Source organism: Arachis ipaensis, chromosome B8 (assembly GCF_059453495.1).
Source record: "Arachis ipaensis isolate K30076 ecotype BB chromosome B8, ASM5945349v1, whole genome shotgun sequence".
Classification (NCBI taxonomy): domain Eukaryota; kingdom Viridiplantae; phylum Streptophyta; class Magnoliopsida; order Fabales; family Fabaceae; genus Arachis; species Arachis ipaensis.
In genome coordinates, this window is record NC_142443.1 from 52,823,754 (window position 1) to 52,838,672 (window position 14,919).

At 39.0% G+C, this 14,919-nt stretch overlaps 1 protein-coding gene across 1 annotated transcript; it reads left to right on the forward strand.

Moving 5' to 3' along the window:
• Positions 1-11,760: 11,760 nt before the first annotated feature.
• Positions 11,761-12,417, forward strand: LOC148548103 (uncharacterized). The gene has a single exon (XM_088495577.1). The coding sequence runs from the start codon at positions 11,761-11,763 to the stop codon at positions 12,415-12,417; it is 657 nt and encodes a 218-aa protein (XP_088351703.1).
• The last annotated feature ends 2,502 nt before the right edge of the window (positions 12,418-14,919 follow it).

The window sequence follows — 14,919 nt, forward strand, 5'->3', positions numbered from 1 at the left end:
TTCATATTGTATTCTCTACGGCATGAGTCTCTAAACCCCATTGTTGGGGGTGAGGAGCTCTGCTGTTCTTCATGAATTAATGTAATTACTACTGTTTTCCATTCTATCACGCTTGCTTCTATTCTAAGATATTCATTCGCACTTCAACCTGATGAATGTGATGATCCGTGACATTCATCATCATTCTCACCCATGAACACGTGCCTGACAACCACCTCCGTTCTACCTTAGATTGAATGCATATCTCTTAGCCTCATGATTCAGATCAGAGTCTTCGTGGTATATGCTAGAATTATTGGCAGCCGTTCCTGAGATCCGGAAGGTCTAAACCTTGTCTGTGGTATTCTGAGTAGGATCTGCGAAGGGATGACTGTGACGAGCTTCAAACTCGCGAGTGTTGGGCGTAGTGACAGACGCAAAAGGATCAATGGATCCTATTCCAACATGATCGAGAACCGACAGATGATTAGCCGTGCGGTGACAGCACATTTGGAACATTTTCACTGAGAGGACGGGAAGTAGCCATTGACAACGGTGATGCCCAACATAAAGCTTGCCATGGAAGGAGCCTTGCGTGCATGAAGAAGAAGATAGTAGGAAAGCAGAGATTCAGAAGACAAAGCATCTCCAAAGCCTCAACCTGTTCTTCATTACTGCATAACAAGTATTTATTTCATGTTCTTTTACTTTTTACAATTAAATCTGAGAATTATTGATATCCTGACTAAGAGTTACAAGATAACCATAGCTTGCTTCAAGCCGACAATCTCCGTGGGATCGACCCTTACTCACGTAAGGTATTACTTGGACGACCCAGTGCACTTGCTGGTTAGTTGTGCGGAGTTGCAAAAGTGTGATTGTAATTTCGTGCACCAAGTTTTTGGCGCCGTTGCCGGGGATTGTTCGAGTTTGGACAACTAAAGGTTTATCTTGTTGTTGAGATTAGGAATATTTTATTTTTTTTGGTTTAGAGTCTTTTATTTGAAGTTTAGTTTCATATTTTAAGTTTGGTGTCAATTGCAAGTTTTTACTTTCTTTTAATTTTTCGAATTTGCTTACTCTTAATTGTTTCTTGATCTTTAAAAATTCTAAATTTGGTGTCTTCTTTGTGTTTTCCTTTAATTTTTCGAAAATTTGTGTTTGATTTTCTAAAAATTTTAAGTTTGGTGTGTTTTTGTGCTTTTATTTATTTAAAAATTTTTTCAAAAATTTATTCTTGGTGTTCATCTTGATCTTCAAAGTGTTCTTGGTGTTCATCTTGACATTCAAAATTTTCTTGTTTGTTCTCTTTGTTTTGATCTAAAATTTCTAAGTTTGGTGTCATTTTGTTGTTTTTCTCTTTCCTCATTAAAATTCAAAAATAAAAAATATCTTTTCCTTATTTTACTCATAAATTTCGAAATTTTGCATTAAATTAGTCAAAGATTTTCAAAATCATATCTTTTTTTAGTCAAGTCAAAATTCTAATTTCAAAAATTGATCTTTTCAAATCTTTCTCAAAATTCAAATCTTTTTAATTTCTTCAATCATATCTTTTCAATCATATCTTTTTATAAATTGCAATCATATCTTCTCAATCATATCTTTTTTAAAATAATTTTCAATCATATCTTTTTTTTTATAAATTGCAATCATATCTTCTAAATCATATCTTTTTCAAAATAATTTTCAATCATATCTTTCTGATTGCTAATTCCAAAATCTTTTTAATTAATTAATTAATTTAGTTTTCAATTTGCTTTTATTTCATTTTCTTCTAATTTTCGAAAGTTTTATTTTATCTCCCATTTATTTTGTTTTATTTTCGGTTACTTTTAATTAATAAAAAAATATTTAAAAATATAATTTATTTGCAATTCATATCAATTCCCTTTTCTCCATCATGGACATAAGTGGAAATGAACAGTCCAGAAGGACTCTGGGGTCATATGCTAACCCCATTACAGCTGCATATGGGAGTAGCATCTGTATACCTCCCATTAAAGCAAGCAGTTTTGAGCTAAACCCTTAGCTCATTATCATGGTGCAGCAAAATTGCCAGTATTCCGGTCTTCCGCAGGAAGAACCTACTGAGTTTCTGGCACAGTTCTTACAAATTGCTGACACAGTACGTGATAAAGAAGTGGATTAGGATGTCTACAGATTATTACTATTTCCATTTGCTGTAAAAGATCAAGCTAAGAGGTGGTTAAATAACTAACCCACAGCAAGCATAAAAACATGAAAACAGTTAACAGACAAATTCCTGAATCAATTTTACCCTCCAAAAAGGATGACACAGCTAAGGCTGGACATCCAAGGCTTTAAACAAGAGGATCATGAATCCCTTTATAATGCCTGGGAGAGGTACAGAGGGATGCTAAGGAAATGCCCCTCTGAAATGTTTTCAGAGTGGGTACAGTTAGACATCTTCTACTATGGGCTTACAGAAAAGGCTCAAATGTCTCTAGATCACTCGGCTGGTGGATCTATACACATGAGGAAGACAATTGAAGAGGCTCAAGAGCTCATTGATACAGTTGCTAGAAATCAACATCTGTACTCAAGCAATGAGTCCTCCATAAAAGAAGAGGCTAGGGCAGTAACTACTGAACCTGATTCTCAAGATCAGATTATGGAACTTAATCAGCAATTACTCCTTATGACAAAACAATTAGCAGAATTCAAAGAGATCCTCCAAGACACTAAAAATGCTAACAAGAATATAGAAGCACAATTGAATCAGATAAGACAACAGCTATCTAAACAGATAACAGAAGAATGCCAAGCTGTCCAACTAAGGAGCGAGAAGACATTGAATAACTCAGCTCAAAGTAGCAAAAAGTCAAGAAAGTAACAAATGACAGAGGATGACTAAACCACTGCCCAAAATCCCTCTAAGGACATCAAGAGTCCAGAGAGGAATAACTCTGGCGTTCAAACGCCAGAAAAGGGGGAAAAGTTAGCGTTAAATGCCCATTCCTTGTCCAGTTCTGGCGTTCAAACGCTAGAAAAGGGTGGGAAGCTGGCGTTAAACGCCCATCCAGCACCCAATCCTGGCGTTCAAACGCCAATGAGGAATCAGACACCTGCAAGTGCTGATAGTAACCCCTCTAAGAAGGCTTCTCCAACCACTTCTGTAGGGAATAAACCTGCAGCAACTAAGGTTAAAGAATATAAAGCCAAGATGCCTTATCCTCAGAAGCTCTGCCAAGCGGAATAGGATAAACAATTTGCCTGCTTTGCGGACTATCTCAAGACTCTTGAAATAAAGATCCCGTTTGCAGAAGCACTTGAGCAAATACCCTCTTATGCTAAGTTCATGAAAGAGATCTTAAGTCATAAGAAGGATTGGAGAGAAACTGAAAGAGTGTTTCTCACTGAAGAATGCAGTGCAGTCATTCTAAAAAGCTTACCAGAAAAGCTTCAAGATCCAGGAAGCTTTATGATACCATGCACATTAGAGGGTGCTTGCACCAAGATAGCTCTATGTGACTTTGGAGCAAGTATCAACCTAATACCTGCATCCACTATCAGAAAGCTTGGGTTGACTGAAGAAGTTAAACCAACCCGGATATGTCTTCAACTTGCTGATGGCTCCATTAAATATCCATCAAGCATCATTGAGGACATGATTGTCAAGGTTGGGCCATTTGCCTTTCCCACTGACTTTGTAGTGCTGGAAATGGAGGAGCACAAGAGTGTAACTCTCATTCTAGGAAGACCTTTCCTAGCAACTGGACGAACTCTTATTGATGTACAAAAAGGGGAAGTGACCCTGAGAGTCAATGAGGATGAGTTCAAGTTAAATGTTGTCAAAGCTATGCAACATCCAGACACATCGAATGACTGCATGAGCACTGATATTATTGACTCTTTGGTAGAAGAGATCAATATGACTGAGAGTCTTGAATCAGAGCTAGAGAACATCTTTAAAGATGTTCAGCCTGATTTGGAGGAACCAGAGGAAATAAAAGAACCTCTAAAAATCCCTCAGGAAGAGGAGAAACCTCCTAAACGAGAGCTCAAACCACTACCACCATCCCTGAAATATGTACTTCTGGGAGAGGGTGACACTTTTCCAGTGATCATAAGCTCTGCTTTAAATCCACAGGAAGAGAAAGCACTAATTCAAGTGCTAAGGACACATAAGACAGCTCTTGGGTGGTCCATAAGTGACCTTAAGGGCATTAGCCTAGCAAGATGCATGCACAAAATCCTATTGGAGGATGATGCCAAGCCAGTGGTTCAACCACAGAGGCGGCTAAATCCAGCCATGAAGGAAGTGGTGCAAAAAGAGGTCACTAAGTTACTAGAGGCTGGGATTATTTATCCTATTTCTGATAGCCCCTGGGTGAGCCCTGTCCATGTTGTCCTCAAGAAGGGAGGCATGACAGTGGTTTATAATGAAAAGAATGAACTGGTTCCCACAAGAACAGTTACAGGGTGGCGTATGTGTATTGACTACAGAAAGCTCAATACAGCTACCAGAAAAGGATCATTTTCCTTTACCATTCATAGACCAGATGCTAGAGAGACTAGCAGGCCATGAATACTACTACATTTTGGATGGCTATTCAGGCTACAACCAAATTGCAGTGGATCGTCAAGACCAAGAAAAAATAGCATTCACATGTCCATCTGGAGTATTTGCTTACAGAAGAATGCCTTTTGGTCTATGCAATGCACCTGCAACCTTTCAGAAGTGCATGCTCTCTATCTTCTCTGATATGGTAGAGAAGTTCCTGGAAGTCTTCATGGATGACTTCTCAGTATTTGGAGACTCATTCAGCTCCTGTCTTGATCATCTAGCACTTGTCCTGAAAAGGTGCCAAGAGACTAACCTGGTCTTAAACTGGGAAAAATGTCACTTTATGGTGACTAAAGGAATTGTCCTTGGGCACAAAATTTCAAGCAAGGAGATAGAGGTGGATCAAGCCAAGGTAGAGGTAATTGAGAAATTACCACCACCTGCCAATGTTAAGGCAATCAGAAGCTTTTTGGGGCATGCAGGATTCTATAGGAGGTTCATAAAGGATTTTTCAAAAATTACAAAACCTCTAAGCAACCTGCTAGCTGCTGACACGCCATTTGTGTTTGATACAGAGTGTCTGCAGGCGTTTGAGACCCTGAAAGCCAAGCTGGTCACAGCACCAGTCATCTCTGCACCTGACTGGATATTACCATTCGAATTAATGTGTGATGCCAGTGACCATGCCATTGGTGCAGTGTTGGGACAAAGGCGTAACAAGCTTATGCACGTCATTTACTATGCCAGTCGTGTTCTAAATGACGCACAGAAGAATTACACAACCACAGAAAAGGAGTTACTTGCAGTGGTTTATGCCATTGACAAGTTTAGATCCTATTTAGTAGGTTCAAAAGTGATTGTGTATACTGACCATGCTGCTCTTAAATATCTACTCACAAAGCAGGATTCAAAACCCAGGCTCATAAGATGGGTGTTACTTCTGCAAGATTTTGATATAGAAATAAGAGACAGAAAAGGGACAGAGAACCAGGTAGCTGATCACCTATCCCGGATAGAACCAGTAGCAGGGGCGTCCCTCCCTCCTACTGAGATCTCTGAGACCTTTCCGGATGAGCAACTTTTTGCCATTCAGGAAGCACCATGGTTTGCAGACATTGCAAATTATAAAGCTGTGAGGTTCATACCCCAGGAGTACAGCAGGTTGCAAAAGAAAAAACTAATTTCTGATGCAAAGTACTACTTATGGGATGAACCATATCTCTTTAAGAGATGCACAGACGGAATGGTCCGCAGATGCGTCCCTAGAGAGGAGGCACAGAAGATCCTGTGGCATTGCCATGGATCACAGTATGGAGGACATTTCGGAAGTGAGCGAACAGCCACTAAAGTCCTCCAATGTGGCTTCTATTGGCCTACTCTCTATAGAGATGCCCGAGAGTTTGTGCGTACTTGTGACAGTTGCCAAAGAGCTGGTAACTTGCCTCATGGTTATGCCATACCTCAACAAGGGATCTTAGAGATTGAGTTGTTTGATGTATGGGGTATTGACTTCATGGGTCCTTTCCCACCATCATACTCAAACACTTACATTCTGATGGCAGTAGACTACATATCTAAATGGGTGGAGGCAATTGCCACACCCACTAATGATACCAAGACCGTGCTGAAGTTCCTCCAGAAACATATTTTCAGCAGATTTGGTGTTCCCAGAGTACTAATCAGTGATGGGGGCACCCATTTCTGCAATAAACAGATTTACTCTGCTATGGTTCGATATGGAATTAGCCATAAAGTAGCAACTCCGTATCATTGATAAACCCATTTTTATGGTATATTTTGTGATGAGCGGATAATTTATACGCTTTTTGGCACTGTTTTTAATATGTTTTTACCATATTTTAGTTGGTTTTTATTATATTTTTAATAGATTTTATTTAAAATTCACTTTTCTGGACTTTACTATGAGTTTGTGTGTTTTTCTATAATTTCAGGTATTTTCTGGCTGAAATTGAGGGACCTGAGTAAAAATCTGATTCAGAGGCTGAAAAAGGACTGTAGATGCTGTTGGATTCTGACCTCCTTGCACTCGAAGTGGATTTTCTGGAGCTACAGAAGCCCAATTGGTGCGCTCTTAATTGCGTTGGAAAGTAGACATCCTGGGCTTTTCAGCAATATATAATAGTCCATACTTTCCTCGAGATTTGATGGCCTAAACAGGCGTTCCAAGTCAGCTCAAGAATTCTGGCGTTTAACTCCAGAACTGGCACAAAAGCTGGAGTTAAACGCCCAAACTGGCACAAAAGCTGGCGTTTAACTCCAAGAAAAGTCTCTACACATGAAAGCTTCAATGCTCAGCCCAAGCACACACCAAGTGGGCCCCAGAAGTGGATTTTTACACTAAACACCCTAGCTTACTCATTTTCTGTAACCTTAGGTCACCAGTTTACTATAAAAACTACTTTTAGTGATTCATCTTGTACCTGATGACACTTTACACGTTTCATATTGTATTCTCTATGGCATGAGTCTCTAAACCCCATTGTTGGGGGTGAGGATCTCTGCTGTTCTTCATGAATTAATGCAATTACTACTGTTTTCCATTCTATCACGCTTGCTTCTATTCTAAGATATTCATTCGCACTTCAACCTGATGAATATGATGATCCGTGACACTCATCATCATTCTCACCCATGAACGCGTGCCTGACAACCACCTCCGTTCTACCTTAGATTAAATGCATATCTCTTAGCCTCATGATTCAGATCAGGGTCTTCGTGGTATAAGCTAGAATTATTGGCAGCCATTCCTGAGATCTGAAACGTCTAAACCTTGTCTGTGGTATTCTGAGTAAGATCTGGGAAGGGATGACTGTGACGAGCTTCAAACTTGCGAGTGTTGGGTGTAGTGACAGACGCAAAAGGATCAATGGATCCTATTCCGACATGATCGAGAACCGACAGATGATTAGCCGTGCGGTGATAGCGCATTTGGAACATTTTTATTGAGAGGACAGGAAGTAGCCATTGACAACGGTGATGCCCAATATAAAGCTTGCCATGGAAGGAGCCTTGCGTACATGAAGAAGAAGATAGTAGGAAAGCAGAGATTCAGAAGACAAAGCATCTCCAAAGCCTCAACCTGTTCTTCATTACTGCATAACAAGTATTTATTTCATGTTCTTTTACTTTTTACAATTAAATCTGAGAATTATTGATATCCTGACTAAGAGTTACAAGATAACCATAGCTTGCTTCAAGCCGACAATCTCCGTGGGATCGATCCTTACTCACGTAAGGTATTACTTGGACGACCCGGTGCACTTGCTGGTTAGTTGTGCGGAGTTGCAAAAGTGTGATTGTAATTTTGTGCACCATCGACCACTGAACATATCGCTCGATATTTAGTTGAGATTGGAAATTTAGCCAATGCTGAGAATTTGAAAATGAAGTTTTTTCCTTCTTCGTTAACGAAGAATGCGTTTACTTGGTTTTCAAATCTCAGACCAAATTCGATAACGACATGGAATCAGTTGGAAACTACTTTTCATGCTCAATTTTTTCGAGGGAAAATGAATGTGGCAGTTACTGATCTTGTTGCTTTGAAATGCGAAGATGGTAAAACCATTGATGATTATATGACACGTTTCAAAAATGCTAGAAGTAGATGCTATGTTTCATTACCCGGGAATGAAATTGTGAAAATAGCAATTATGGGGCTAGGTTTCTATATGCGTCGAAAGTTGCTTAATGTACATATCCCCCATTTGGCCCATTTGGTTGAAAAAGTCCGTCAGACCGAACTCATGAAAAAGGAGAAGGAGAAATATAGGTGTGAGCAAAGATCAAAAAGTAAACCTTTTACTCGAAAAGAAAAAGTTGCTTATGTAACTATGGAGTCCTCAGAGGAGGAACTCGATTTTGAGCCAGAAGTCGATTTAGCTGGACTTAAGAAGGGCCCTCTATATATTTACTCTTTACTTAAAAAGCTTCCTAGTAATGAAAAGTCGAATGAATCAAAACTGAAGAGTGGTAAAAAGTATAGTTTTGATATTTCAAAATCTGATCAGATTTTTGATGTGTTGCTTAAAGATAAACAGTTAACTCTGCCTGAGGGTAGAACTTTACTTTCGGTGAAAGATTTGAAAGGAAATCTTATTGTAAATTTCACCAAGCAACCAGTCATTCGACTAACAGCTGTGTTCGTTTCAGGGACTTAATTCAGGAAGCTATTATGGAGGGACGTTTGAAATTTGACGATGGTAAGAAAGAGATGAAGGTTGATACTAATCCCTTCGATGCTGATGCCAGCTTTGTTGAACCGTGTTTTGGAGTAAACATGGTTGGCATGTCTTACGATTTTCACGTGGCTCTTGATGATTTTGAGTCACAGGTTCGATCTGTGTACCCTCGAGCAGGAGATGGCTTGCTCGATTTCTCGGTACAACAGAAGATTAAAGACCGGGACATATCTTTGTGTCCACGGTGTAATGCTGTTTTTGATGCTGAGGCTGCAGCAATATTCGAAAAAGAGAGAATGAAGAAGGAGCTGGCTCATAGAGAAGAGTAGGCTCGACAAAGGCAGCCAGTAAGGCGTATGGAGAGTCAGAGTTCTAAGACCCCTCAATAGAATGTGGTTCCACCTTTGAGCCGATCTCAGGCTATAGGTGTTCAACGGATTCGGAACTGCCAAGAGTTCCAGAAGAAGGATGCTCTTTATCGCCGTAACCCATAGTGGGACATCAGGGACCTCCCCCGAAATCAATATTCCCACTTTCGTGGTTGAACCCGAGGGTATTCGAGAGGTAGAGGGGGTAGAAAAAACTTTAGTCAAAATAAGAAGTCTCAGGCAGCAGTAAGAAAGGGGCAACGCCTTCTGTACATTCCCGAATTGTATCATTTTTCCTTCTGATAGAGAGACGTGTCCAAAGGAAATTCTATCTCCTATAAAGATGGAAAAAGGCAAGGCAGTGGCTCAGTCTTCAGGGATCGACAAAAGCAAGGAGGTTGATGTCGACGAAGAATATTTCGAAGAAGGGGATGATGACATGATCGGAACGATTTCGATCTTTCCAACTGAATATCTAGGGGAATATGAAGGTGACCCAGATGAAGATTATGATATGGAGGATGAGGATGCTTTTTCCTTCATCCGAATTGAAGATGAGCTGGGATATTTTCTTCGGCCTACTGAAAAATAAATGTCTCATCTCCGCTCGCTCTATATAACCACTACTTTGAGTGGGATCAAAGTAAAAAAATCTTAATTGATGGTGGAGCGGCGATAAGTCTCTTGCCTAAAAAGATGTTAATGAAGGTGGGGAAGCACCCAGATGACTTGGTCGTCACAAACATTGCTGTAATAGACTTCAGTGGGGCTTCGACTCCAGCGAAAGGATTAGTCACTTTGAGTGTTAAGGTTAGATTATCCGAACGAAATACTGTGTTCGTAGTGGTTTCATCAAAAGCAAGTTATAATGCTTTGTTGGGGCAAGATTGGATCCATGGTGTGGGAGTTGTACCTTCTACCGTGCATCAAAGTGTTCTTCTTTGGACGAAGGATGGCAAGCCTGAGGTTATTAAGGCAGATTCGACCCTTTATGTCGAACAGCTGCATATTGATTTCAGAATGTATAATCCTAAGTTGAAGCCTTTGACTGTTGATAGGACACTAAATTCTTATAATTGTGAAGGTTGTTACTTGTCCTCAGAAGGTTTGTCAGTGAAGTTGCACTACCCAGAGTTGGATTTTACTCCAACTGGTTGGGATTGTCTCCCTTGAAGATTCTTGAATGGTTGCCCTATGGACCAGGTTGAGGAAGTTTCCGATTACCTGGTAACTCTGCATAAAATTATTTAAGTAATTTTCTTTTTGTGGAAAATAAAGATGGTTCTTCTGATGAAGTAGAATCACGTAGGGATAGGAGTACTTTTAATAGTAATTGTGTTAACTCGATATCTTCAGTCAAGTTTAATCATAGTTTATATGTTTCTTCTGTATGTAATGAAAGTGATGTTTCAACCCGAACTGCTGATTTAGTGGCAGAGATACATTGTGTTGAAAATTGAAGTACTTCTAATTTAATAAATGATCAAGTTCATCTAATTCCCAATGAATCTGTTGATTTTTCTTTTGATTGCATCTATGATCTCAAACCTTTGGGTTTCGAAAAATATTCAGTAAAAGATGACGACCATTTCAAAGGGTTTGAATCTTAAGATCCCTTAGAATAACTTAACCTAGGGACTCTTGATGATGTTCAAATTACATATATTTGTAAAGATCTTATCGATCCTTTTCGAACAGAACTTTTCTATCTTTTACATGAGTTTAAAGATTGTTTTGCTTGGGATTATCATGAGATGCCTGGTCTCGATCGTTCTCTTGTAGAACATCGATTAGCGTTGAAACCAAATGCTCGACCTGTGAAGCAAACTCCACGTCGTTTTGCTCCAGAAATTAATCAAAAGAAGAAATAGAACACTTGATTAAAGCGAAATTTATTCGAACCGTGAGATATGTGAAATGGGTTTCAAATATTATTCCTGTGATGAAGAAGAATGGGAAGTTAAGAGTATGCATTGAATTTTGAGACTTGAATAATTCTACTCCAAAGGATGAATATTTTATACCAATTGCAGATATGTTGATCGATTCTGCAGCGGGAAACGAAATTTTAAGTTTTATGGACGGTTATTCAGGATATAACCAAATCTTCATTGCGGAAGATGATGTGTCCAAAACTGCCTTTCGTTGTCCTGGGGCGTTAGGTACTTATGAATGGGTAGTTATGCCTTTTGGTTTGAAAAATGCTGGTGCTACTTATCAGCGAGTGATGAATGCTATATTCCATGAGTATATTGGACAATTTATGGAAGTGTAGATCGACGACGTCATGGTCAAGTCGATTTCGGTAAATCAACATATTGATCACCTAAGACAAGCATTTGTCACCATGAGGAAGAAGGGATTGAAAATGAACCCTTTAAAATGTGCCTTTGGGGTATCGGCTGGAAACTTCCTAGGTTTTGTCGTTCATAAAAAGGAAATTGCAATCAATAAAAATAAGGCAGATGCAATATTGGCGTTATCTGCACCCAAATCGAAAAAAGAGGTGCAATCCTTCCTAGGAAAGGTGAATTACCTCAGGAGGTTCATTTCGAATCTTTCTGATCGAACTCGAGTGTTTGCCCCTTTAGTGAAACTAAAGAATGACTCACAGTTCGAATAGACGAATGAGCATCAACTAGCATTCGATTCGATTAAGGCTTATTTATCTATGGCTCCAATTATGGCAAATGTTCATCCACATGAGCCTTTGAGGTTGTACATTGCAGCATCTATAAATACAATTGGGTGCATGTTAGCCCAAGATGATGAGAATGAGCATGAATGGGCAGTTTATTACCTTAGTCGAGTTTTAACTGATATCGAGACAAGGTATTCCCCGATAGAGAAATTATGTCTGTCTTTATACTATACCTATATGAAATCAAAATGTTATATGGTGGCTAAATCGGTGAAGGTTATAGCACAAACTGATCTCGTCAAATATATGTTAAGTTTCCCAATGTTACGAGGACGTTTAGGAAAATGGATGCTAGCCTTGACAGAGTTTGATTTACAGTATGTCCTAGCCAAAGCTGTGAAAGGACAGGTCATTGCAGATTTTCTGGTAGATAATTTGAAAGATCTGAATGACCAGGGGGCAAATGTAATCGACGTTGAAGTTGGTTGTTGGAAGTTATATTTTAATGGATCGAAACACAAAGATGGTGCAGGGGTTGGAATTCTTATTATCTCACCAGAGGGGATCCCATCAGAATTCTTATTCGAATTAAAATATCCTTGCTCGAATAATATGGCAGAATACGAAGCCTTGATTATGGGTCTTGAAATATTAATTAGTAAAGGGGCTTTGGAAGTCCAGATATTAGGAGATTCCTAGTTGGTTTTGAAGTAGTTATCGAAGGGGTTTAAATGCAATAGTGAGAAGTTGCAAAAGTATTTAACAACTGCTTGGGAGTTGTTAACCTCCTTTCGAAAAGTTTTCTTGGTTCACATTCCAAGGATTCATAATGAAATTACTAATGAATTAGCCTAAATTGCTTCGAGATACAGAATCAGTTCAAAAACTCTTAAAAAAATTGGCTAGTATCCATCAAATATTAGTGCCTGCAAATGAAAGAGAGACTTTGTGCATAGATGAATGAGAAGATGATGATTGGAGGAAGTCCATTGCTGAGTATTTGAAAAATCCCAGTACCTTAGTTGAAAGAAAGATAAAATTGCAGGCGATGCGTTTTGTCTTAATGGCCGATGAATTGTATAAGAAGGAAATTGATGGAAGCTTGTCGAGATGTTTAGGCCCAGATGATCAAAGTATTGCTTTGGGCGAAGTCCATAATGGGATATGTGGTGCCCTTCAGGCTGGAAAGAAAATGAAGTGGGTGTTATATCACAATCATGTGTATTGGCCATCTATGATAAAAGATTGTATCGATTATGCAAAAGTATGTCAAGAATGCCAGAAACATGGTTCGATGCAACAGATTCCAGCATCTGAGTTGCATTCGATAATAAAACCATGGCCATTTAGAGGTTGGACTTTGGATCTGATTGGGTTAATTCATCCTCCTTCATCGAAACAGCATAAATTTATTTTGGTAGCAATCGATTATTTTACAAAGTGGGTTGAAGTAGTTCCCCTAATAGAAGTTGGTCAAAATGAAATAATACTCTTCATTGAGGAACATATTATCCATCGATTTGGAATTCCTCAAACATTGAGCACTGATCAAGGAACTATATTTACTGGTCAGCGAATTAAAAATTTTGCAGCCTCGGAGAATATCAATATGGTTACCTCAACTCCATATTATGCACAAGCTAATGGGCAAGTAGAGGCAGAAAATAAGATTTTGATAAGTTTGATCAAGAAGCATATCGAGAATAAACTCCGAACGTGGCATGAAACTTTAAGCCAAGTGTTGTGGGCTTATCGAAATTCGCCAAGGGGGTCAACAAGTACCTCGCCCTATAAACTGGTTTATGGCCATGATGCAGTGCTACCAATAGAGATTAATTTGAATACTTTGAGAGTATCAAAATAGAATGATTTACCAGTTGATGACTACAGGAGTGCAATGTTTGATGAGTTGAATGAATTAGACTCAGAACGAATCCTGGCACTTGAGAGTATGATTTGACAAAAAGAAAGTGTTGCCCGAAGTTATAATCGTCGAATAAAAGAAAAGTGTTTCAGTATAGGTGAGTTAGTTTTAAAGGTTATTTTGCCAATGGAAAAGAAATCGAAATTTCTTGGCAAATGGTCCTATACTTGGGAAGGTCATTTCCAAGTGATAGGATTGTATTCGGAAAATGCATATCGGATAAAAGATATCGAATCGAGAAAGATAATTGATTCGATTAATGGGAAATACTTAAAGCAGTATTTTTGTTTACCAAATTGAAGTCAAGATGCATAAGTTCAAAAGAAAGTAAAATTATTACAAACATTGAAATTGATACTGAAATCTAAGAGATATGAGGTGCCAGGAGTCTTGCCAAGTCTGAGCGTAGCTTTGCCCTGTTGTTGTCCAAAGTTGAAAGTGCTTCAGCATGCTTGAACTTTTCATATTGGACATTGTCAAGTTGTTTCACATATTCTTATTTCTTGGTATCAATGGAAACAATTTCTTGAATGATTTGTTGTTGTTATTGCTGGGCGGTAGTCAAAGGTACGGCTATTTCAGCCCGTCTTTCATGCACTTTGGCAAGCTTTTCATTGATCTGGGCCAATTCTGTTTCAAGTCTTATCTCTTCCTTGTCATAAAAAAGCTTGGATAGAAATAGCCTGAGAGATTCTTAGATCGAATTCTTCATGGGAAGCTTTCTTCGGCTGAAGAGTAGAAGCACAATTTTCTACTTCAGTTTTAATCTTAGCTTCCTCGTTTTCGATCTCTTGAAGTTTATTTTGAAAATTTACACTGTTATTGGCAAGCTATTTGAATTGTTGGATAATGGCAGAAAATGGAGTGGAAGCTGGAAAATCAAATGTATAGTTCAAAAGATCAGATAAAAGCTGGTTGAGAAGGGCATCCTTGATTCATGCTGCAGGAGGATGATCCAAGAGTTTAAGAAGTGACCAAAGCTGTTCTCGAGCATCAATATCCAACTTGAATAGAGGACTGGATGAAGAAGGTCTAGGAGGTACTGGTGCAAGAACAGACACTTTGTCTTCTTGGATAACTCGATTTAAGATGGAAACCAGGTTGACCAAGGTAGCACTTGTAGGTGTGGTAGAAGTGCCCAAGTTTCCAGATTCTTGACTGGGAAGAGTTTGAAATTCAGCTTGTTGAGGGGGACTGGAGAATCCCTGGGGAGTTTCTAAGACTCTAGATCGAGGCGAATCTGAATTTGTAGTTTCAGTAACTCGAGAGACAGAGTC